Genomic DNA, 25969 nt, shown 5'->3' on the forward strand with positions numbered 1-25969 from the left:
AGAAGCCCTCTAATCTCCAATCTTTTCTCGATCGCATTAAGCCCTCTAACATTCCACGACAAAATTTTAGGCGTCATAATATCGAGATGTGCCCCTACCCTTCTGCCTACCTCTCTCAGACTGAGCCCCTTTCTTCTCATAATTAACAGACCAAGTCAGCCTATTTAATTCTCTCTTCCCCTTCACCCCTTTAGCAGGCGTAAACTTAGACTTGGAATCTGCCAAAGAGAGGTCTCTAGCCACTTCAATTTCCTCAAACAAAGCCAACAATCTGTCCTCAAAGTGACCACAAGAAAGCCCAATGCTTGGATAATACCTCTTAATTCTTTCCAACACCCATCTAGGTGATACTCTCTGCCTGTCTGCATCTTCCACTGCCAGTGGAGCAATAACTAACGGCTCATAGCTCTGAAATTCCCCCTCACCGTCTCTGGAATTTTCTTGCAGCAGGAGTCCTTCATGAAAATGCTCAAGCAGCGTCGAAGAACATTCAAATTGAGCACACTTCTCATCCACCACACATTCAACAGAAGCCCCACTCTCCATTATGTCTCCTAATCCTTTCCAGAGGCAAATATCCATCGGAGGACCCCTTAAAAAAGCTTCTGAAACGATACCCACTTCTCCTTCTACAGCGGAAACCATCACCAACTCAAGACTACCTACTCCCTGCCTCTGAGACACTGGGTCCACAACACGCCCAGAGATACCCATTCCAACACTCGGCTGTGAAGTTCTCACCTGAGGAGTCACCAGAAGACCTCCACCCTCTGCCGACACAGCCAAGCTGAGATCATTGCCAACGACAGTACCCCTCTCTCCTAGATCGGAAGTCACTGAAACTGCCGTTGAGTCGAACCCAGACTGCCGAGAGCCGTCAGAATCCAGCCTCAGAATCCTGAACCACCATTATGAACATTCCACTGAATAGCACCATTATGAACATTCCACGGTAGAAGATAATTTGGTGGTTCATAATGGTGCTATTCAGTGGAATGTTCTATTCACGCGACATATTCAGGATTGGGAGTTGGATATGGTCATTTCTTTCTACGATCGTCTATACTCCAGTTCGGCTCGACATGGGGAGGGTGACAGGTTAGTGTGGAATCCCTCTAGAAAATGTCTATTTGAGGTGAGATCCTTCTACAAAGAGCTTATTAGGAAAGGTGGCCATGTTGTCCCGTATTTTCCTTGGAAGAATATTTGGCGTGTTAAGGCTCCAACTAGGGTGGCCTTCTTCGTTTGGTCAGCTGCTTTGGGCAAAATTTTGACACATGATAACTTGCGTAAGAGGAAGGTGATAGTAATTGAGTGGTGTTGTTTATGTAAGAAGAGTGGGGAGTCTATTGATCACTTGTTGCTTCACTGCGAGGTAGCCCAGGCTCTTTGGAGCTTTGTCCTTACTTTATTTGGGGTCGAGTGGGTTATGCCACGTACGGTGTTGGAGTTGCTGAATAGTTGGGGGGCGGTGCTTGGGGGTGGTCTTGCTATTGAGGCTTGGCGGTTAGCTCCTTTATGCTTGTTGTGGTGTATCTGGAGGGAGCGGAATGCTAGGCTGTTTGAAGATGTAGAGACATCCATGGTGGAGCTTCGGAAGCGGTTGCTCAATACTTTATATTTTTGGATAGCGTCCAATCATAGTTTGAGTTCTTTTACTTATGTAGAATTTTTAAATTTATTCTCTGTTCGTCCCTGTTAGGGGTTCTCTTGTATACTTCCCGTGTATAAGGGTTGCGCCCCTCTGCGCTTTTTATATAATTGCAATTACTTATCAAAAAAAAAAAAAAAAGCATATTGCTGCCAATTGTCCTAAAAAATTATGTTCTTATTGCAAGAAGAAGGGTCACATTATCAAAGATTGTCGTATTCGTCCCCAAAATCGTCTGGCCCAAGCATTTCAGACTTCGGTTCTTGCCACGCCTCCTGTCGCTCTTGTCTCTCCTTCAGATGCGTCCTCTGTTCCTGCCCCTCCTGCACCAGATTACTGCACTCCAGCAATGGTGCAACAGATTCTCATTTCGGCCTTATCAGCAATGGGGTTTCAAGGTAACCATTCCCCTCAACTCTGGTACGTGGACTCGGCAGCTTCTAATCACATGACTCCTACTCACACCTCTTTACGTCATGTTCGGCCCTATGATGGTCAATCTGTTATTCAGACTGCCAATGGCAGTTCCTTGCCAATAGCTGCTGTAGGAGATGCCTCTTCTACGCTCACTGATGTGTTTCGTGCTCCTCAACTTTCCACGAATCTTATTTCTGTTGGCCAATTAGTTGAAAACAATTGTGATGTTAAATTTTCTGGTGATGGTTGTGTTGTGCAGGACCAGGTAACGGGGGAACAGATCGCGAAGGGACCTAAAGTGGGGCGCTTGTTTCCACTATTTTTGCCTGTTCCAGTTTCTTCAATTAAGTCTTTTGCTTGTAATAATGTTTCTGATCTTAGTATGGTGTGGCATCGTCGTTTGGGCCATCCCAATACTCAGATCGTATCTCATGTATTGAACTTTGGTTTACTTAGTAATACAAACCGTTATTCTTTCTCTCTTGAGTGTGCTTCTTGCAAACTTGGTAAAAGCAAAATTCTTCCCTTCCCTTTGCATGCTAGTCGGGCATCTCACTGCTTTGACCTTATCCATAGCGATGTCTGGGGCCCTTCCCCAGTGAGTTCACATGAAAAATTTAAATACTATGTGACTTTCATTGATGATCATAGCAGATTTACTTGGGTCTACTTTCTTCGCTCTAAATCTAAGGTCTTTCGTACTTTCACTGAGTTTTTTGCGTATGTTGCCAATCAATTTTCTTCTTCTATTAAGACATTACGCACCGATTCCAGTGGTGAATATTTGTCTACTGAGTTTCAGGCTTTCTTGGCGTCTAAGGGTATTCTTCATCAACGTTCATGTCCCTCTACTCCTCAACAAAATGGAGTAGCCGAACGCAAAAATCGTCATCTCCTCAATGTGGTACGTACTCTTGTTAGAATCCTCTGTTCCGTCCATGTTTTGGGTAGAGGCTATGAAAACTACTACTCACTTGATTAATCGTTTACCTTCTCAAGTTCTACATATGGAGTCTCCCTATTTCCGCTTATTTGCTAAGCAACCTAGTTATGATAACCTTCGTATTTTTGGTTGTGTATGTTTTGTTCATTTACCTCCTCATGAGCAACATAAATTATCTGCTCAATCTGTCCGATGTGCTTTCCTGGGATATAGTGTGTCAAAAGGGATTTGTTTGCTATGATCCTATCTTACATCGTACTCGCATTTCTAGGAATGTTATTTTCTTTGAAAACCAACATTTCTTTCCTGTGTCTTCTCTGCCATCATCTTCTACTGTGGTTCTTCCCTCCTTTGAGGAGCAGCTCTCAGATCTTCCTCCCGTCAGTTCTCGATTTAAACCAGGTATTGTGTATACAAGACGCTCCCGCCAACAGTCTCTTCCAGTGGCTCACCCGGTATCTGATCCTACCACGCTCCAGATTCAGTCAGTGGCAGCGCCTTCTGTGCCTTTGGTTCGTCGCTCTTCTTGAGTGTCTGTCACTCCAGATAGGTATGGATTTCCTTCTTCCAGCTCTGGCAATTCTATTTCAGCTCTTACTGCTACATTGGCCAATTTTGATATCCCCACCTGCTACTCACATGCTGCCAAGCATGATTGTTGGCGACACGCTATGCAGGAAGAAATTGCCGCTCTAGAGGCCAATCACACCTGGGACATTGAGCCCTATCCTCCTACTATTGTGCCTCTGGGATGCAAATGGGTTTACTCAGTCAAAGTTCGATCTGATGGAAGTTTGGACCGTTACAAAGCTCGGCTTGTTGCTCTTGGGAATAATCAAGAGTATGGTGTCAATTATGAAGAGACCTTTGCTCCAGTGGCTAAAATGACTACTGTTCGTACGATTCTCGCCCTTGTTGCTTCCAGTGATTGGCCCCTACATCAGATGGATGTCAAAAATGTTTTTCTTCATGGGGATCTTAAAGAATGTATTTATATGAAGCCACCTCCAGGATTGTTTCCCTCTCCGACTTCACATGTGTGTAAGCTTCGTCACTCTCTTTATGGTCTCAAACAGGCTCCGAGGGCCTGGTTTGATAAATTCCGCACCACTTTATTACAATTTTCATTCAAGCAGAGCAAGTATGACACTTCCTTGTTTCTTCGGAAATCCGACATGGGTATTGTTCTTTTATTGGTTTATGTTGATGATATTGTGATCACTGGTTCCGATTCCACTTTACTTGACCAGCTCAAAACTCATCTCTTGGAGTCCTTTCATATGAAAGATCTTGGGTCTCTCACATATTTTCTTGGTCTTGAGGTGCATCGTGGTCCCTCCGGCATTTCCCTCAATCAACATAAGTATGCCAGTGACTTGGTGGCTACAGCTGGTCTTCAAGAGGCTCCTTCTGTTGATACTCCCATGGAATTACATGTCAAGCTTCGCAAAGAGGAGGGCGACTTACTTGCCGATCCCAGTTTATACCGGAAGTTGGTGGGTAGCCTCGTTTATCTCACCATTACTAGACCGGACGTTTCTTTTGCTGTCCAGCAAGTCAGCCAGTTCCTTCAGACTCCCCGTCATCTACATTTGACTGCTGTCCGTAGGATCATACGCTATGTTCACAGTACTTCTGCCAATGGCTTCTTCTTCCCTGCCAGCAATTCTACTCGTCTTGCCGCTTATAGTGATGCTGATTGGGCTGGTTGTGCGGATACTCGTCGCTCCATCACTGGTTGGTGTGTGTTCTTAGGTGATGCCTTGATCTCCTGGAAAAGTAAGAAGCAAGACAGAGTCTCTAAGTCATCTACAGAATTTGAGTACCGCGCAATGTCTCTTGCTTGTTCAGAAATTATTTGGCTTCGCGGTTTGCTTGCTGAGTTAGATTTTTCTGAGACCGATCCTACACCTCTACATGCCGATAATACCAGTGCTATTCAGATCACGGCCAATCTTGTCTATCATGAGCGCACCAAGCATATTGAAGTGGACTATCACTCTATCCGGGAAGCCTTTGAAGCTCGTATTATTACTCTTCCACATATTTCCACTGATCTACAAATTGCTGATATCTTCACCAAGGCTCTCACTCGTCATCGACATTGCTTCCTAAGTAGCAAATTGATGCTTGTTGATCACCCTACATCAATTTGAGGGGGGCTGTCAATGGACAACACACAGCTGTCCATAATTGTTTCGTGTTTCCTTATTTTTAGCCCACGATTGTTTCCTTATTTCTACATTTATTATTTTGTATAGTTAGCGTATATATTTAACAGATTATAGTTTACATGTACAGGGCTAGAATCATGCAGGACCATATTTCCTTTCCACATATAGCATCCTTGTAAAGTCTATATAATACACAGAACTCAAGGCTAAATGATTTGGCCATTCAAATAATATTTTGTCACACGGGTCGTGTAAAAAATTGTCAGCCCTACAACCTTTGCAACTGGCGATTTGTAGTTCGCTGCAGGCGAGGGCTCCGTCCTAGGCAGAAATAAAAAGAGATATCACCAACGTCATCTAACCTCGCTGGAGCATACCCAACATTCTCCGACGAACCAAAGATCGGGGCAAAGAGACTAGCCTCCATTCCCACTTCGGGGCTCGATATCCACTACTAACTCCGAAGTAGAAACCCGCTTGGGTTTGGGCTTAGATTTGGCCTTGACCTGGGCAGGTCTTACGCGTGAAACCCAGTAAATTTACCACTTTCTTGCGCCCAGCGGGCTTAGGGATATTGGGCTTAAAAAATGGCCCACACTCCTCCAGCGCTTAAAGAATACATGCCAACGACCGATCCACAAACCCCTTAATCTTCTCGAGCTTTCCTTTCCATGCCCCAAGGAGAAAAATCTTGTTTCCCTTTCCACGCTGCAGACCTACACCATTGTCTACATCACCAAACGGGCAAGCATCAATTTCTCGAGCAGTGGACTTCTGACCCAAGGTCCCCTCTGCGTCAGCAAGGTCCTTAACCAATGGATCACCAAGATGCACCGACGGACCCTCCTCCAAAGCAAAATGGCTCACCACCAAGCGCACCACCTCTGCAAACGTCGGCGAGTGCACCTCCCCAAAGGTCCCTTTCCCACCGGTCTTCTCTGGCTCCATACCCAACCCCGACCAAGCCTTCTTCCCCCATCGAGAAGCTAGCACCAAACGGAGAACCCAACGACACGGCCATATGAAGATTCAAAAAAAGCCTTCACCTTCTCAGCCCGGCGATAAAACGATGCCATGCCCGCCCTTCACGACCCTCAAGGATCAGAACACGCCCTCTCCAACCACCCATTGCATAAACCTCAACCTCCATAAACCACCATTAAATACATTAAGAATGTCCAGCAAAAGATTATCTTCTTGACCATTTCTAATTGATCCAAAGAAGACAAACCCAAACAGCTTTACATTTCATCCAAACCCCCCACCCCAACCCCAATCCAAACATATTAAAAGAGGCACATTGAGCATAAGATAACACTTGTGAGAAAACAGAATTGATCTTTAATGTAACTTGAAGAGATAAACTTCTTCAAATAAGGAACGATAAATAAATAAATAAGGGAGAAAGACAAAGTAATTAGAAACATAAGAAAGAAGAGCAAAGAGAAGATAACAAAAGAGGCCACAGGTGTGACTTCCAAAATCTTGATGGCATAGCAATTACAATAACACCTTTAGAAGCCTAAAGATAAAGCTACAAGCCACACAACATCTATGAACAGTTTTTGAGAGGGAAATTTAAATGTAAGGGGCCTCAAACAAAATCTCCTCCACTCCACCTCTTAATAGACCAAAATACATCATAATTAAACAAATGTCTCAGTAATACAAACTAATAACACACAATGACTTAAACATAAGGATTCTCAATGTAACTCACTTTGAAGTGCTTGAAACAGCAGCTCTGTGCCCAAGAATATTTATAAGCACCTCAACTCCAGCCAACCGATGACATTTATGCCTATGATGAACTGCTGCTGCTATTTTATAATGCATTTCTACTATAAACTGCATGATCGAAACAGTAGTTCATTCCACAAAAGGCAAAGGAAATGTTAACGGCTGAAGAATAGATCTGGAGTTCGAAAGGGAAATTTGAAAGATCAAGAAACAGAAAAAAAAAATATATATATATATATATATATATATATATATATATATATATATATATATATATATATATTATATGAAATTTTAATATCACCATGAAGACTCTATCAGGGCGAAAAATGTTAATCTTGTCAATAACACAAGCTGCTCTAGGATTGTCCTCCCTGCATGAATCCAGCAAGAAAAATATGAACATAAAATCCAGAAAGGGACAGAGATAAATCAAAAAGTGATGAGAGGCAATGCACATTTCCAAAAAACCATCAACAACTGTTTGAATTGCATGAGCAATTGTATCCCTGAAAAAGAAAGGGACTGGAGGATCTGACGCACAAGAGGCAAGAGACAGAATGTGGCTGACGATAGATACCTACAAATACAAAGAAGCATGAAGACATATTATAAGCAAAGACTCCTCAAAGAAGTTCACTTAATTCTGACAGACAAATAATACGAATCAGACCTAAATGTTAATCAACTTTGCAATAAATCAGAACAAACCAGGCTATGCATAATGAAACTCACATGGAAAGATGCACACAGAAATTTGGATAACACTCTTGATACTTACAAATAGCACTCACTTTAAAATAGGATTACGAATTATTTCTTAAGAAAATAAATTAAATAATCACAAGGATTCCTTCTAGAAATTCACATAATTTCTTTTTCCTTTTTTCTTTTTTCTTTTTTTATTAATAATTCATATCATTAAAAAACCCAGAGAGATGCAACCCTAGTACACATGAAGTATACAAAGATAAGGCCCCACTAAAGACGAAAAGAAGAACAAAGCTCCACAAAAAGAGAGAAGTTAGAAATCGAAGAAATATTAAAAGTCCCTATCCAATTAAAAAGGGATTTGACCAAAATATTCTTGAGCTCGTCCTTCGACTTTTCACGATCTTCAAAACATCTTGCATTTTGCTCTCTCCATATGGTCCACATTAAGCACAATAGGACTATTCTCCACACAGCTAGAACTGAACGAGTACCCACCTGACTTCCCCAACACGCTAACAGATCTATCACCCTTTCACGTAATTTCTAAGACCGAAAACATGATTCCTTCTGACGTATCAGTAAAATAGAATAGTCAGTCATTATTTGGAGAGCCATGAGGTGATGTAAGGTGCTTTAAATTAGATTTAACATTTTTTATGCATGTCATCAATCTTAAACTCCCAGATAATCAAACTAAGGACACCGAAAATAAAATGGAGATGAAAGGTATGACCAAACCATTTGTTTCTTTATGAGTTTGTCTCGTTCATTCTCAGATATCCCAGCAAGATGCAAAATCGAACTCTGAAGCACAACGGCTCCCTTTTCCCACCCGGATCTCTTACTGCAATGCAATGCCATACAGACCGCAAAAATTGGCACAAATTGATTTTTAACCAGAACCGCCAACGGTTGACACGCAACCTGGTATCAAATAACCGTCAGATAAAATGCAAATATACAAGACCAAAATATTTATACCACAGATAAAAGAACCGAAGATAAGCACAATCGACATGCAATATCAGTTTCATGTTTAGAAGGGAAATGTGCACAATACATTCACCACTACTATTTAAAAATGACATGGGAGAAACTCAAAAGTGTTCAACAAAAAAACTTGATATCCAGCTGACGTTAGAGGTTTCTGTCCACTCATTACAAAAATGAGATAGATAAGTCGATACCTTAGAAAGCCAGCTTAGGTTGGAGCTATCTCCATGCAGAACCAGAGCTGGAAGAAGCCAATGGCAACAATATTGCAAGAAATAACTAGGTTCGGCATCTAAGACAAAAAGTTGACGTATCTGCAAAGAACGGTTGCAATATGGTCAGATGGAACACATATGGATGTATTACCCCAAACCAAGAAAAAAAATTGAATTACCATTAGGATGCATCATATAGGAAACAAGGGAATTTCAATACCGGTTGGAGTTGAGCTACCAATATTGCATGCACATACGTGGAACTAATAATACACAAGCAATAAAGATCTACAGCATCAATTTTGTTTGCAATCAATTTTGCTTGTTAATATGACACGATAACACATTAGCGTCCAAATAAAATCTTAATTTAGGTTAACATCATTGTAGATAAAGTCTAAAAATGCATTCTCTTTATTATTGAAAGAACTTCACTTATAATTCATAATCTTTCCTCATTTTTGCAAAAAGGTACCAAACTTTAAAGTGTCAATTTAGAGTATCCATCTTTCAATTTTTTTCAATTTCAACCCTTCGTTAGAATTTTTCATTAAATCCTGTCAAAATTTTCAAAATACCCCTCCTTTTTTTTAGGGAAAAAAATTACTAGAATTTAGGTGTTGGTCAAAATTTAACGGAATTTTCAAAAATATCCATACCTGAATCTTTAAAAATTTTATAATTTTTTTAAAAAAAATAAACACATGGGTATTTTGGGAATTTTGATAGGATTTAACAAAAAATTGTAATCGATGGTTGAAATTGAAAAACATTGAAAGATGGATACCCTAAATTGACATTTTTTAAAGTTTGGGTACCTTTTTGCAAAAGTTATGAAAGATCAGAGGTTATAAATAAAGTTTTCCCTCTATTATTAGTACACATTATCTCACATCAAAAGACATCAACTCCAAGGAAACCACCAAAATAAGTCAAATAGATCACAATCCAATAACTATCTAAAAATAGTACCAAATAATTGAGATAGTAAATTCAATGGAACACCCACAACTCCAAATATTTGACAATATAAATTCCCTTTATATTTGATTCCTCTTCCTAATGGTTTTGATCGAGTACACATAAACCATAAGATGGAAGCTATTCATTTAAAAAAAAAAAAAAAAGGCAATTACATAACGGTTTATTACAGTGTCATGGTGGGACTAGAATGTGATTTTTTTTTTTTATATGTAATCAAAAAATCATTAAAAGTTAAAGGCACAGCCCAAGTATACAGGAAGTATACAAAAAATACACCTAAATCATGAAAGCTAAGCACAAAAGGAGCCAAAAACATAGCTTGTCCAAATATAAAAAGTATTAAAAATAAGGACTTAAACTCCGCCAACGACCTCTCGCGGTCCTCAGGACTTCTATCATTGTGTTCTCCCCAGAGACACCACAAGAAACAAGAAGGCACCGACTTCCATACAATAGCACTCTAAGTGCTACCATCAGTCCACCAACAAGCATACAAATAAGCAACTCTTTTAGGCATAACCCAAGAAAGCCCAAAACAACTGAAAAATGCACTCCATAATGCACAAGCTAACTCACAATGAAGAAGAAGACAGTCCACATACTCCCCATCCCTCTTGCACAGATAATACCTATCAACCACAACGACGTGCCTCTTCTGAAGATTATCCATGGTAAATATCTTTCTTAGGACTACCAACCAAGCAAAAAAGGTCATTCTCAAAGGAACCTTGACCCGCCAAATACTCTTCTAAGAAAAAGGAATGTCACCATTACAAACAAGGACATTTTAGAAGGAGCTAACAATGAACAACCATTTTTTGGAGGGGATCCACCAAAGTTTGTCTTCACATTCGCTTCTTACTCTAATTGAGTACAACAAATTGAAAAATGAGGCAAAAACATCCACCTCCCAATCAAAAGCCTCTCTAACAAAGCTTACATTCTACTGATTGAAACCACCATAAAGCTTCAAGTGAGCTGCTACAAAAGCATCCTTAGTACAAGCAATACCATACAAATCTGGAAAAACTTCCATAAGGGCCTTCTCCCCATACCACAAATCAATACCATGAATAGAAGATGGACTTGGAACATTGAAGGGATGGAGCAAGACAAGGTTACACTGAATTGGGCACAAAATTAATAGTTTATGATACATTTTTAAAACTTAACAGTCATGCTTCCCATCAGGCATATATGACCTCCTCTTCGAATTTTCAATATATCCATGTCTTTTGCATTACAAACCATTTGTTTAATGGGTTGACTTATTTGACTCAGCATCATATCCATTCTCACCCCATTCTATCTATTCATCTCTTGTTTTGCTACTCTAAATCTCTACCTCTCGCATTCCTTGTCTTTCCCAGAAGAAAAACCCTAGCCCCAAGTTTTCAATCAATGCCTTTTAAGGCACAAGATAACTTCTGAATCCCTGCATTGAGTTTCAACTAATCAGTTCTTTCATCTCATTTCCTAAGCATGAAGTTAGTTTATGATTTTCAATTCCTAATATCTTGGGTATGTATGTCACATTTTATCAAAGAATCCCATCGTATGCTAACAGGTTCATCCATCGTGTTGCTGTATGGCAGCATCTAATCTGGTTTATTTTGTGGGCTCCTCACTTTATTTTTTGATAAGTAATTTAAAATTCAATAAAAAAGCGCAGAGGGGCGCAACCCTAATACACGGGAAGTATACAAGAGAGCCCCTAAACAGGAGGAACAACTAATAAATTAAGAAAGTCTACAAAAGTAGAAACACCTAGGTGGCAAAGATGGGGAGCTATCCATAGATATAGCGTGTTAATAAGACGCTTCCTTAAAACTACCATTACAGTCTCGACATCTTCAAAAAGCCTCGCATTCCGCTCCCTCCAAATGCTCCACAAAACACAGTGAGGAACTAAACGCCAAACATTTTTTGCTAGGCCATGCCCTCGAAAAGCACCCCAAGTAGACAACAAACCCATCACCGATTGTGGCATGACCCATTCAACTCCAAATAAAGAAAACACAAAACTCCAAAGCTCACGGGCGGTGTCGCAATGAAGTAACAGATGATCAATAGACTCCCCTTTCTTTTTACACATACAACACCACTCAATAACCACAATATTCCTCTTTCGTAGATTGTCATGAGTCAAAATTTTTCCTAACGCTGCAGTCCATACAAAGAACGCCACCCTTGTCGGAGCCTTAGCACACCATATCTTCTTCCACGGGAATGATGGACCTTCTTTCCGACTAAGTGCTTCATAATATGACCTTACTTCAAAATAGCTCCTTGAAGAGAGGTTCCAAACTAACTTGTCACCCTCTCCTTGTCGAATCGGAGTGGAGTACAACCGCTCGAAGAAAGAGAGCACCATCTCCAACTCCCAGTCCTGTAATTGCCGCGTAAAGAGAACATTCCAATGAATATTGCCATTATGAACAGCCATATTATCTACCACCATAGCCGCTTTGTTCCTCACAAGACTATACAGAACTGGAAAACAAAGCTTCAAAGAAATCTCCCCACACCACCGATCATGCCAGAAACTGATATATGATCCATCCCCCTACCACAAACCGAACATAATTACAAAACTTCTCCCACCCTTTCCTAATATATTTCCAAACCCCTACTCCATAGGAACCCGACACCTCAATAGAGCACCACCCACCCTTTAGGCTCCCAAATTTGGCGTCAATCACCAAACGCCATAGAGCCTCTCTCTCCCTACCATATCTCCACAACCATTTACCTAAAAGAGCTTGGTTAAACAAGGAAAGATTGTGAACTCCCAACCCACCTGAATGCAACGGAGTACAAATCCTGTTCCATTTCACTAAATGAAATTTGGCCTCATCCCCTATGCCACCCCATAGGAAATCCCTCTGGATTTTTTCAAGACGATTAGCCACCCTATACCATATCTCACTTTATGTTTATAGATAAAAGGTTTTCACGGATGCTCATTGATCAGATTGACAACATTGATTGCCAAGTCATGGATCGAAACTCACAAAAAGGTCAATATTGACAGACCAGCAGTGTCCAGCCAGTTTGATTTGATCTGTTTTCCACCCTACTTTGTATTGGAAATATTATGCAAACATAACACATGACAGTGAATCGCAGTTTAAGCAAAGCTTATAATATAAAATGGCGAGACAATTTAATATTTCATTCTTGATGGAGTAGACACTCAGTCTGACTCCTTAATTCATATCTTAAACTGTGGCAACATATTGGCCCCTAGTTATTTGGTGATCAGAGTGTTTATGGCTGCTCCTTTTCCACCATGTTAGGCTGTATGTAACAGAAGTGTCAATTCCAGATGTTCCATGCCTTGTCTCAGTTGGAAAATACAAAAAAGGAAATCATAATATCAAAAATTTAAAATTTGAAAAGGAAAAAAAAAAAAATTCGCCAAGCTAAGTCCATGAAGTTGACCCCACCTTTAATTTTTGCTATGCACTGGAATACTTAAAACTGTGTCTCCATATCATTACAAAATTTGTGCAGAACTTAAATGGGGCACAACATATACCAATTATGTTGGCACGATTCCCTACCTATTTTGGAGAAAAGTAAAATTTACGTGTTGAGGGTTGAGGGTTGTACAAACACACTAAGACAAATATAAAGGGTTCTTAGTGAAAGAGTGGGGAAAAAGAAAAAAGAAAAAAAAAAAAAAGAGCACTTTACCTCCACAAGTGCAACTAAACTTACACCACAAGCAACCCAGAAAAAGATAATTGGTCCCATGAGTTCCTCCAAGTACTGCAAAAGAAAAAAGGATATTCAAGAATAACAGAGAAGTACATTAACGGTCAAGTAATTTAGGGGCGCCTTACGCTTTTTTTCCTTAACAAAATTTTGCTTACTTATAAAAAATAAAAAAAAATAAAAAAAAAACGGTTCAAGCAATTTAACTCATTAAGATGAATGCTCTCAAGAACCTTTTACACAATAAACAATCCAACCAGTTTCACGAAATTTTACTAACTTTTTTTTATAAATAATGTAAAACTTTATAAAAAGCGTAAGGCACCCCTAAAGTACACACGGAGCTCCCACAAGCCCAAAACCCAAAAAAAGCAAAACAACCCACAACCCAACCCACCAAAAAAAGCCCACAACCCCAAACCCCACAAGTCAACAAAACCTAAAACCCTCAAACGCTAACAAGCGTGAGCCTTGCCTTTCCCATGCCTTTCCCCCAAACCCCACGAAATTTTACTACTTGCACAAGAAAAGCTAATTCTTTCTTCTTTTTTTGATAAGTAAGAAAAGCTAATTCTTACGCTAAGATAAAGCATCAATTGAAGATGAGAATTATATTCATCACCTTCAACATAGATGTATACTTGAGCTGTCTGGATAGATTATGAAGTACTGCATACACCAATTCCCTGAAGAAAAAAGACTACTAATTATAAGAAACGAACCGTAAATAAATGATAATGCAAGGAACTAAAATATAACGTAATTTTGTACCTCTGACAAGGATCAATAGCAGCAACCACACATATCATAAATACAGCCTGCATAAGCCATCAAAAATTACAAAATAAGTACAAACAGAGATCTCTTTTAAAACACGCATGAATTTATAAGCTCAATAACAGGTTTGACATCAATCAGTTACTACTTAGTTACTGCTGAACACTGATTTAACCAAGTTCCAAGTAATTATTTATGCACCAGACCATGAAAAAGAAACAAATCGGTGAGAAAAAGCCTACTTACACAGTATTTATAATAAATTTGCACAGAGAAGTTGTCTAACTGTCACCAGAAGTCATGCTCACATATCAGGTGAAATTATTAGGCAGAGATCTCATAACCTTCATGATTGACACTTTTGAAAAACAAAAGGCTACGCTATAACGACCCAAGAAAAGTGTTAGTCACATCTATGCTATTACTCTAAAAGAACTAGTCAAGTTACAATTAGAACTCTCTAGAATTACTTATAAAGTCCAGTCTCACTTGGTAAGGAACCAATATGGGACTTATCACCTTTATAATGCACTCACCCAATGTGGGCAATCCATCTTCACAATGTGGGGGACTAACTTTCTGAGGTTCACAATTCCCCCCACAAATCCCTAACGTCCTCATCACAGTCCATGTCATGCAGCGCCTCAATTGCCACATAATGTTATTAGATTGCTCTGATACCATTTGTAACAATGTAGGAAAAGCGCTAGTCACATCTATAATATTATTCCAAAATGACTAGTCCAATCCAATTACAATTGGAGTTCTTTAAAATCACTTATAAAGTCTAGTTTCACTTAGTAAGGAACTAATGTGGGACTTAGCACTCATAAACACTTTTTATAATGCACCCACCCAATGTGGGCAATTCATCTTCCCAATGTGAGGACTAATTTTTTGGAGTGTCACATAGGCTTTCCCAGAATGGACATCCTCACTATCGTTGCATATTCGGTTTTTTCATTTTGTACAAGTAAAATTTTAAATGGGATAGCTTAGTTCACATTCTAGTTACGGTACATTTGATTTTTCTTTTATTGGACTCTTTCCCCCTTGCCTTGTATACTAGATATGTTTAAAAGAAAAAGGGAAAGCCAGCGCTAAATTAGATTTTTTTTTTTATAAATAATGTCATCATTAACAAGCGTAGAGAGGAACAACCCTAGTATACAGGAAGTATACAAAAGTGCCCCTAAAAATAGGAAACAAAAGAGCATGAAATTAAAAATTCTGCAAAAGTAACACAACTCGGGCTATGATGAGCCGAGACCCATACAAATAAAGTATTAAGCATGTTTCAACGCAACTCCAACACCGGCATTTCTACATCTTCAAAGTGCCAAGCATTCCTCTCATGGAAAAGACCGCACATGACACATAAAGTAACCTGCTTCCAAATTTGATTAACTTGACCACAACCCAACGAATTGCCCCAACTACTCAACAAATCTAGCACCCGTCACGGCATAACCCACTTCACCCCAAACAATATATAAAAAAAGCTTCATATATCCTGTGCAACATCACAGTGAGGTAAGAGGTGGTCAATGGGTTTGTAGTGCCCCAGCTTTCAAAGCAAGTCGTACGTGTAATTATCTAAAATTACACGTAACACTACTACATAAAATAGCAATGACTTTTTTTTTTCTTTTCTTAAAGATTAAAGTTTTCCTCAAAAGTATAATTGTACCATAGCATCTAATTGTAATTATCTAAAATTACACGTAACACTACTACATAAAATAGCAATGACTTTTTTTTTTCTTTTCTTAAAGATTAAAGTTTTCCTCAAAAGTATAATTGTACCAGAGCATCTAATTAAAACTTCACATATTATATATATATATCAACAACTAAGAACTTAGTTTTCCCAAAATTGTTACAGGCAGTAGGCTACATCTTTTACAAGGTTATTAATAGCACATTGTAGATTAGAAGTTGCCATAAGTGGCATACTAAAATACACACATCTAAAACTACAAGTATTTTCACAATTGACATTAAGTACACCAGTCTTTCCAAAAACTGAGGCTTCCAATCAGCCTCTCTCATCATATCTCCGACACTTAAACAGATCCACGTCTTCTTCTTCCTCCTCCTCAACCGCATCTATAAAAATTATAAGTGGAAGAGAGAGTCCACAGCTCATCAACTTCAAGCAAAATGACAATTTATAATCTGAACCCTCAGTTGTTTATAAAATATCTCATCACTAGTGTTTACTAGACAAACACGTATGCAAGGTTTTCACAATATTGTTTTCAATAAAAGTGTGGCTAAATAGTAAACCATGTGATAGACAGTTTGATTCATAGTAATAAAACATAAATATATTTCTTTGTATTTTCTTACTACATAATTAACTCCACATTTTATAATATGAAGCAGAAAACAGTTCATAGCGTAATAAGTAAAACATCAGTTAAAATCATCATACTTTTTTTTAATAAGTAAAGTATATTTCAAAAAGCGCAGAGGGGCGCAACCCATGGTATACAGGAAATATACATGAAACCCCTAATTTAAAGAGAAAAGAGAGCACATATCTAGAAAATTTGAATAGAACACTCAAACATAGACTATAGTCCCACTCTCCACAAAAACAAAGTTTGTATCACTAATTTTTTCAAGTTAATCAAACTAGTCTCACAGTCTTCAAAACAGCGTGCATTCCGTTCCCTCCAAACACACTACATCATACACAAAGGAGCCATTTGCCAAATTGGTATCAACGTCTAGTTGCCCTTTTGACCCCTACAATTCCCCAACATATCTTTCACCGATCGCGGCATTACCCACACCACACCAAACAGTTGCAAGATCATACTCCACAACTCTGTAGCAACCATACAATGCATGAACAAATGATCAATGGACTCTCCAGAAGCCTTACACATATAACACCACTCCATCACAATAATGTTCCTCTTATGAAGATTGTCCAAAGTTAGTATTTTTCCTAAAGTCGCCGTCCACACAAAGAAAGCTACTCTCGGGGGGACCTCAACTTTCCAAATACTTTTCCACGGAAACGAAGACTGTACAAGACTAGATAAAACCTAACTTTACTTCAAAGGATTTATGGCGCCCTCAAATCCAACACAGTTTATCCTCTCCTTCACATCTAATTTTAAGAGAATATAACAACTCAAAAAATCTATTAACCTCTTCCACCTCCCAATCATGAACAGGTCGAATAAACAAGACATTCGACAGAATTGAGCCATTTTGTCTACCATGCATCCTTTCCACATGCAATAAGAAACAGCTCTGAAAAAAGAGTCTTCAAAGGTAACTCCCCACACCACACATCATGCCAAAACAAGACTTTCGACCCATCCCCAACCTCATATCTCACATGTTCTACAAAAACATCCCTACCCCTCCTAATACACTTCCAAACTCCTATTCCAAACGAACCCCCAACCACCTTAGTGCACCAACCACCCCTCATACTTCCATATTTGATAGCCACCACCTTTCTCCAAAGCGCATCCCTACCCACAGCAAACCTCCATAGCCATGTACCCATCAAAGCTCTATTAAACTGAATCATATTTTTCACTCTTAAACCCCCCAACACCTTCAAAGAACAAATCGTAGGCCAATTAGCCAAATGGAATTTAAATTCATCTCCAATACCACCCCACAGGAAATCTCTCTGAAGTTTTTCTAAACGATTAGCCACTCCCGCTGGAATAGGGAAGAGAGACAAAAGATATGTAGGTAAACTCGACAAAGTACTATTAATCAAAGTTAACCTCCCACCGTTAGAAAGATACAGCCTTTTCCACCCGGCTAAGCACACAACATTGCAAAACATAACATATCATCTCATCATATCAATAAGTGAATTTATACTCCCACTTATCCTTAGGAGTTTGCTAAGTGCTACCTCATTTAACCGCAAGGTTGCTAATAATTTATTCCTCTTATAGCTTCGAGGTGTTAGGCGCATAATCCCCATCTAACCGCTGGGCCTTTGCATGCATCCATACATAATTTCCATATAATATTATCATTTTTGCAAATCACATTTTTCTTTCCAAACCTCAATCACTTTTCATAAATCATATCCTTTGAAAACACATTTCCATTTAACACATGTAAAACATCTCAAAATAAATTCATATTTGTAATCCAAATAACAGGGCTCAAGAAAACATATATGACATGCTTTTGTAAAATAATACAGGGGCAGTAAGTTTGAACTTACCGTTTAGGCTTATACTCTTAAGATGACTTTTTGTGTCTTCGTATATTTTCTGCATTAATATTGTACCTCCATATTAGCCTATATTCTTTATTTCTCATTCTTAAGCCTCATTTTAAATCCTAAAAATTTGGCCAGCATAACGCCATGTTTACAATGTCATAATGCAACTTGGGCATCTTAACGCCATATCTAAATATCTTAATATTATTTGGGTATTACAACGGCACTACTGTAAAAAACTTAATAATATTTAGGCAGCACAACTACGCATTTGTAATATTTAAAAGAATGATTGAATATAATATCATTCCCTGAGATATTCAATCACACTTTCCCGAGCAATTTAGGCATTATATAAACATAATTTAAATTCTAATAACTAGAATTGACACAAACTAAGGATAAAAGAATTATACCTAGCATTACCACTTTAAGTAGCTCCAAAGCTTTCTTAAATATTTTTTTAACACTTTTCTTTATACACTAATTGTACGAGAAAGAGAGTGAGAAGGTAAGAGTGAATTTTTTCATTGCCTTGCCGTGCTATTTATAGGCACATTTTAAGGTATCTATTAGGTAATATCATAAAAAGTTTAGTCGGTGGACATGTTGTAGACTGTAGGCGCCAAAATTCAGTTTTTCATCTGTTTGTTTCCACACTTTGCTTCAGATTGTATCTTACTTTTTAAAACACTAGAACTTTTTACATGATTCTCAGCCTTTCTACCATGCACTAAACACAAAGAGTATGGTATTCTTGGAAAGTTAAGGTCCCCCCAAGAGTGGCTTTCTTTGTGTGGACGGCAACTTTAGGAAAAATACTAACTTTGGACAATTTTCGTAAGAGGAACATTATTGTGATGGAGTGACGTTATATGTGTAAGGCTTCTGGAGAGTCCATTGATCATTTGTTCATGCATTGTATGGTTGCTACAGAGTTGTGGAGTATGATCTTGCAACTGTTTAGGGTGGTGTGAGTAATGCCGCGATTGGTGAAAGATATGTTGGGGAGTTGGAGGGGGCAAAAGGGCAACCAGACGTTGATACCGATTTGGCGAATGGCTCCTTTGTGTGTGATGTGGTGTGTTTGGAGGGAACGAAATGCATGCTGTTTTGAAGACTGTGAGACAAGTTTGATTAACTTGAAAAAATTAGTGATACAAACTTTGTTTTTGTGGAGAGTGGGACTATAGTCTATGTTTGAGTGTTCTATTCAAATTTTCTAGATAAGTGCTCTCTTTTCTCTTTAAATTAAGGGTTTCATGTATACTTCCTGTATACCATGGGTTGCGCCCCTCTGCGCTTCTTGAAATATACTTTACTTATCAAAAAAGAGTATTGTATTCTTTGTTTGAAAAGTCAAGCAATTAGTCTTTTTCTTCTTTCTTTTGATTTTCTTTTCTTTGTCTACAGACGTTGACCAACTTGGACTTTTCTATTTTTTTATTTTTTCTAAATTATATACCCATTTATTAATATTTGAATAAATTACATACAAATTTTCCACAATTTTAGTTAATCTATTTTAAATCAGAGCGTTTAAATCTTAAATGCTATATTATCCATAATGCAAATCAGAGCTTAGTTCAAACTGTTAACTTCTCAATTCAAACTAAGGATATAAAATTAAAAATAAAATATATTTTCTAAATATATTTTATTTAACTTAATACCAATATTAATACCAAAATATTTTTAGTCATCCTAATAAATTCCTAAGGAATTATAGGATTCCCCACTCTTCTTTCGCATACAGCACCACTCAACCACCACTATATTACACATACGCAGATTGTCATGTGTCAAGATCTTTCCTAAGGCTGCTGTCCACACCAAAAAGGACACCCGCGACAGAGACTTAACAAGCCAAATACTCTTCCAAGGAAATGAGAAAACCTCTTAACTAGCTAAGGCTTTATAGAATTACTTCACTTCAAAATGCCCCCTCTTAGAGACTCCAAAATTTATACAAATACATATTGAAAAGAAAGTAATATACCTCCAACTCTACTTTCTCACTGTACAAAGCAAGATGCATAAGAGTGATAATAACAGTCTCCATTGTGGGAGGAGGCTGAGGACCAGCAGCTAGGACCTCCCTCGCAGTAACAAGTTTTTCTTTTGACGTAAACACCAATGCAACACCAACGTTGGAACTAGAAGAATATTAATAGATGTTAGAATCAAAAATCACTTTTTGGTAATCTAAATAACAGTATCTCTAACCAAAATAACACTCATATTCATGAAAGGATCACAGAAAAGCAATAATAAGGTTACAATCACATGATAATGGATACAAACCATCACATGAATAAGGCTTCAGCGGTGCAAAATTCTATTTGATTTTGTGCCCTCTCCGATGGTTCTACTCCCCAGAGAAAAGGGACAAATCTTTCTTCAGCATAAATCTTACCTTTTCTTTTTATTTCTTAAATGCGTAATGGGTCTTGAACCCATAAAATTACAACCACTTTTTTTGGAAAAATACATCACCTTATTCATAGAGAAATGCTTAGGAAAATGGTGAAAGTAATAGTTGAATATTTGAATATCGAAAATTTTTATTTAACACCTAGATCAATTACTTTAAATGGTAACCCTTCCAATCTGCAAAAATCTCTTGTAAATAGCACCTTCAATACCAATAATGATGTAGAGCAAACAAGGAAAAATCAGCGAATTCGGTAGTCATGATTGAATCTATCCCATGAAAATGTAGAAAAATTACAAATCTATGTAGCTATTTGAGACATGATTAAGGCATCAAATCAAAGTAAATACTCTGGGTAGCAACGGTGCTGCTCTGTTTTCCAGAGAAACAAAGATTGCAGCTAATGATATCACATAGATAGCCATAATGTACTATTTGTGACAATCATAACATAGACAGAGTGTTATTATCAGGAATGAGATAAGGCAAATATCTGATTTGGCTAGTGTTTATAGATTATGGTTCCCCAAAAACAACATCACTAGCATTCCTTGCAGAGGAAAATTTCAGTTCACTAAAATATCAGAACTTTACCAACATTCTTGAGACGGAGACATTACTTCTATAGACAAAGATTTCAACTTGGTTCAAGAATTCATTTACAATTTTTACCAGTAGGATGGCCTCAAGAAAACAGAAGAAACCAAGAGGGACGAGAAAGCAAGTCACATTCTGTAATATAACTGCCCCACCCCCCACCCAGGAATCAACATGATATAGTATATTTTATAATAGAACATACCAAATATCCTGGAATAGTTCTTCATGACCCTCCCACGTTTGGAAAAGAACACCAATCCGTCTAGCAAGGAAGAATCTAACTCGATAATCAGGATCTCGGAGCAACAAAAGCAACTGTTCAATCATTGTCTTTAAACAGACGCCACAGCGACCACATAATGAGAATTGAAAGAAATAATAGAATCAGTTTATGCAATTATTTGACAAAAAAATAAAAGAACCAAAATGGTCCCACTTTGCCTAAACATCAAAATCACAACCAACTAGAAAATGAACAAAAAGAAAAATACTAACAAACTCCAAAGCAAGAGGCAAGCAAGGTGCCAAAGTACTCATATCCAAACTTGTAATACAAATACTTGCATAATTGTCACATAATGCAACTACAACGCTCATTAGTTACATGTTCAACAAAACTCCATAATTAAAATGAACCCTTCTCAACAGATCACCAGGAGAGCAAGCTAGGGACACATAGTGGACACTAGTAGATACCTTTGACCTCTTCTTTGCAACTTAAGATGGATTCCAGAATACTAGTCCTACCCATGATGCTATTTCAGTTTTTTGCTGAGCCAAATGTGTCTTCTTTATTTTTCTTTGATTTCTATCTTTTAAGGGCTCTATTTTTAAGCCCCAAAGCTTGTGATCTTAAGCCTTATTTGCTTACAAAAAAAAAAAGCTGAGAAGGATAGCAAATCTGCATATTTTCAGGCAAAGATCCAACATTTTTCTTTTGGTCCTCCACCAACCTAAATTTACAGTAACCCTTCTGGATGACATAACGAGTATTTCAAAAACAAATACACACATCAAATTAGACCAAATTTCTGAATCCTCGCCATCTTCTTGTCCTACAATGCTCAAGATTGCTCTATGGCATGCCCATGACAATTCAGTCTCGTAACCATGTCTATCTTTCATATTTGTCATATAGGAAAGAAATATTAGTATTTGTGTCAAAATATAATCACCTGACCAATCTGAGGATGAAGTAAAACAAAATCGCATATGCAATCAATCAGCTTAATACGACCAAACCAGTCAAGAAGATCTAAGCCAGCAACTTTGTTCACCAAATCTCCAAGATGTGTCAATCTCTGGAAAACAAATTAATCAGTTATTCAATTGGAGCATAAGATGACCTCTACATTACAGTCACAAAGCAAAGGTAATCTAGTAACATCTTATCATAGTGATAAGTCAAAAATAGAACAAATTAAAGTTTTTTATTTGATACATTCTTTCCTCTCTCGGCATATTTCATTTAATATCTATTGTACACTTAACTCAACTAAACCTTAATCCCAACTAATTGGGTCAACCAAATGGCTATTATTTACTACACAATTAAAGTATCAAAATAAAATATAACATAATGTTTTTCATATGATGCATATTCGTCCCAGAATACAAAATTCAACAAGAAGTATCTGAAATACCTGTTCAGAATCCACCTCCTCTAGAGATAAGCCAGCATAATTATCCTTTCTGACAGCGTCCAAGGATAATTGAGAAGCTAGCAACCCATGGATAGCAGCAAATATATTAACACAGCTGAGCTTAAGAGTTGCTTGCATTTTAATCATGTCATCAATTAAATTCACCTGCAAAATAAAGCATGTATAGAACTGTGAACGATCAAAAAAGAATACATAAACCTCAAGCCAAAAGCTGCACGAAATTATTTATATCTTCAAAAGACTCCGAGATGGAATCTAGTGTCAATTATTCTTTACCAAGTCTATAATCTTTGCAGAAGAGGGCCAGTAGGGATGTCGACAAAGATTGTATAGAATTTTTTCACAAACCTGAAATAAAAGATAAAATAAATATATAAATAAAGCATAAAAAGTAAAAAATAGAACCTCTAATACAACAATCCAAAATATTATAGACAAATTTTGAGTGTGGAGCATACCTTCCTGTCGGATTCTTTTCCCATGAGCTCAAATAGGGTATCCCATGTAACAGCATGTAAAACTAGAAAAAAACATGAAATAACTGATATCATGCCCAACTTCCACTTCTCTGAAGAAAAGGATATGCCAGTGGCAAAATTCCCACCGACGGTCAACAGATCCACATCCCTTGAAACCTCATTCACATCCAATTCCACATCCATAATCTTACTTTTATTGCAATCAGATGGGAAAGAATTTTGTACAGGTATATCAGATGCAGATAAGTCTTGCAAAATCATCTCAGAATGAAAGTTCCTCGAACATTCAGAATATTCTTCATATAGTTTTGCCAGTGCTTTTAAAAGCTTTTCCATGGATTGGACTACCGAACCATAAAGGAAAACATCCGGATCATTTTGATCTCTCCATTTCTTGAATATTGGACAGCAAATGAAACTTCGTAAGGATGCAGCAAGAGATTTTGTTCCACCAAAAATGGTGTCAGAGCCTAAGCAACCAAGAGATCGGAAATCATTGTGGTTTCCTTGAATGACACAAAGAGCACAATCCAGCAACTCTAACAAGCAATTGCCCATTTCAGAGAGAAATGGTGAAACTTCTTCACTTTTCCTGACAAAAATAACCTGTAAGCATACGAAACAGCAAAGAAGAAATAGAACGGGCCTACAACAGATACCAATAGTTGCAAAATATCAATGTCTAATGCTAAAATACAAATGCTCTTCAACTGCACAAATGTACAACATGGCATAGTATAAACTTGTTAAAGTGCAAGAAATGCTAAAATCAGTCCATCCAAATATAATGTATGTTGCACATTGAAAATAATCACAGTTCAAATACATCTTGTCCACGACAAAAAAAAAAAAAAAGTTTATAGTCCATGTAAGCACAAGTCCAAAGCTGAGTGACGGTAGAAGAACCACGGATGCAGGAAAAAACACAACAATGAGGCTGCTGCTGACATTTTCAGATATTAAATTACTAAAGTAATTAAGCTTGCAGGTACATCTTGTCCACACGCCACCGAGCAAAGCCTCATATTGTATTTAATCAATCATTTCACTGGAAATGGTACTTCAGTAGTTTTAGAATGGGAAGCATAAACAGAAATTTTACTTCACCAACAAAAAGGGGAAGAAAAACACTGAGTTGGTACAATCAGACTCAAAGCAGATAATAAGATGAGACATACCTCGTCAAATATGAGCCATATATGAAGTTTGATAATAGTGCACATCTAAAGAATATATCTGGTATAGGGCTCTTTTCGATTTCCTTGTCTACAAGAGATGCAAGAATGCAAGTCTCCATTTCCTGCAGTAGCTGATCTCTCAACTGCTGGGGAAGACATACAATCTGATGGCTTTGAGATGCAGAAACCTGAAAATAATCAAATTTGCTAAAACTTGTCAGATAAAATCCAAATAGATGGACCGCATCTCAACACAATATTTTAGCACCTCAACACCAGAGTCCTGATCAATTCTCGCAAGAACTTCTACAGAGCACTCAAACAGTTCATGCAGGCTATCATGTTCAAGGTCTTCTGTCTACAAGCACCATAAAATTTTGGATTCTCAGTGAAAACCATCAAGTATGTAAGAGATCCAAAGTTGCATGGTAATCAGGACAAATCAACACATACCTTCACATCGTCTCCTAGAGCCTCAGTATCATCTACAAAAGAGTAAGACAGCGGAAACCCTTTGTCGTATTGCGTAAAAGGGTCACAACCAGCACAAAGAGCATACACTGCTGCTGGCAAGAATAACACTACCCGCTCATTTAACATAGAAGACTCCTGCATAAAATAAAATAAAAGAACCAGTTACTAGTACATCATACAACAATATTCAAAAATATAATCAAAGATAAGACTTCAACTAACATAATTTATCAATTTTTCAAGTGTGCAAGCTTCAAAAGTGAAGAATACACACCAAAATAGAAGAAAGAAAATATAAAGCATGTTGAACTAATGACAATGAAAAAAACAACTATGATCCATATGCAAAATCAAAATGTAAATCTACTCTAAACTTCATGATAAGTTACGCACTCTGAAATGGCATGGAGATCCTTCAAAATTCATGCTAACCAATGAGTTATGCATTATGGAATCGTGGGGATATCCCTTAAAATCCTTTCCCATAGATTTCCAACCAGAAAAAATTGTAGAACTCCACATGCCTTGCAGCCCCATCAAACAATTGTTTAAGGGAATTGAGGTAAGATTTTTCACTTATGCAAATGTGTATTCTT

The 25969-nt window shown here is 37.8% G+C and overlaps 1 protein-coding gene across 1 annotated transcript in view; it reads right to left on the bottom strand.

Moving 5' to 3' along the window:
- LOC133875070 (serine/threonine-protein kinase ATM) overlaps positions 1-25969 on the bottom strand; it is a 106403-nt gene that overhangs the window by 54869 nt on the left and 25565 nt on the right. Inside the window, exons 18-34 of the mRNA XM_062313067.1 lie at positions 25353-25508; positions 25168-25257; positions 24900-25087; positions 23701-24313; positions 23519-23590; positions 23222-23386; positions 22754-22879; positions 21781-21908; positions 20544-20700; positions 14323-14369; positions 14174-14237; positions 13531-13605; positions 8827-8946; positions 8378-8563; positions 7384-7505; positions 7230-7299; positions 6906-7033 (exon numbers count right to left, since the gene is read on the bottom strand). Of these exons, the coding sequence (XP_062169051.1) occupies positions 6906-7033; positions 7230-7299; positions 7384-7505; positions 8378-8563; positions 8827-8946; positions 13531-13605; positions 14174-14237; positions 14323-14369; positions 20544-20700; positions 21781-21908; positions 22754-22879; positions 23222-23386; positions 23519-23590; positions 23701-24313; positions 24900-25087; positions 25168-25257; positions 25353-25508 (2507 nt within the window). The remainder of the gene's footprint in view (positions 1-6905; positions 7034-7229; positions 7300-7383; positions 7506-8377; positions 8564-8826; positions 8947-13530; positions 13606-14173; positions 14238-14322; positions 14370-20543; positions 20701-21780; positions 21909-22753; positions 22880-23221; positions 23387-23518; positions 23591-23700; positions 24314-24899; positions 25088-25167; positions 25258-25352; positions 25509-25969) is intronic.

Source organism: Alnus glutinosa, chromosome 8 (genome assembly GCF_958979055.1).
Source record: "Alnus glutinosa chromosome 8, dhAlnGlut1.1, whole genome shotgun sequence".
Lineage (NCBI taxonomy): Eukaryota > Viridiplantae > Streptophyta > Magnoliopsida > Fagales > Betulaceae > Alnus > Alnus glutinosa.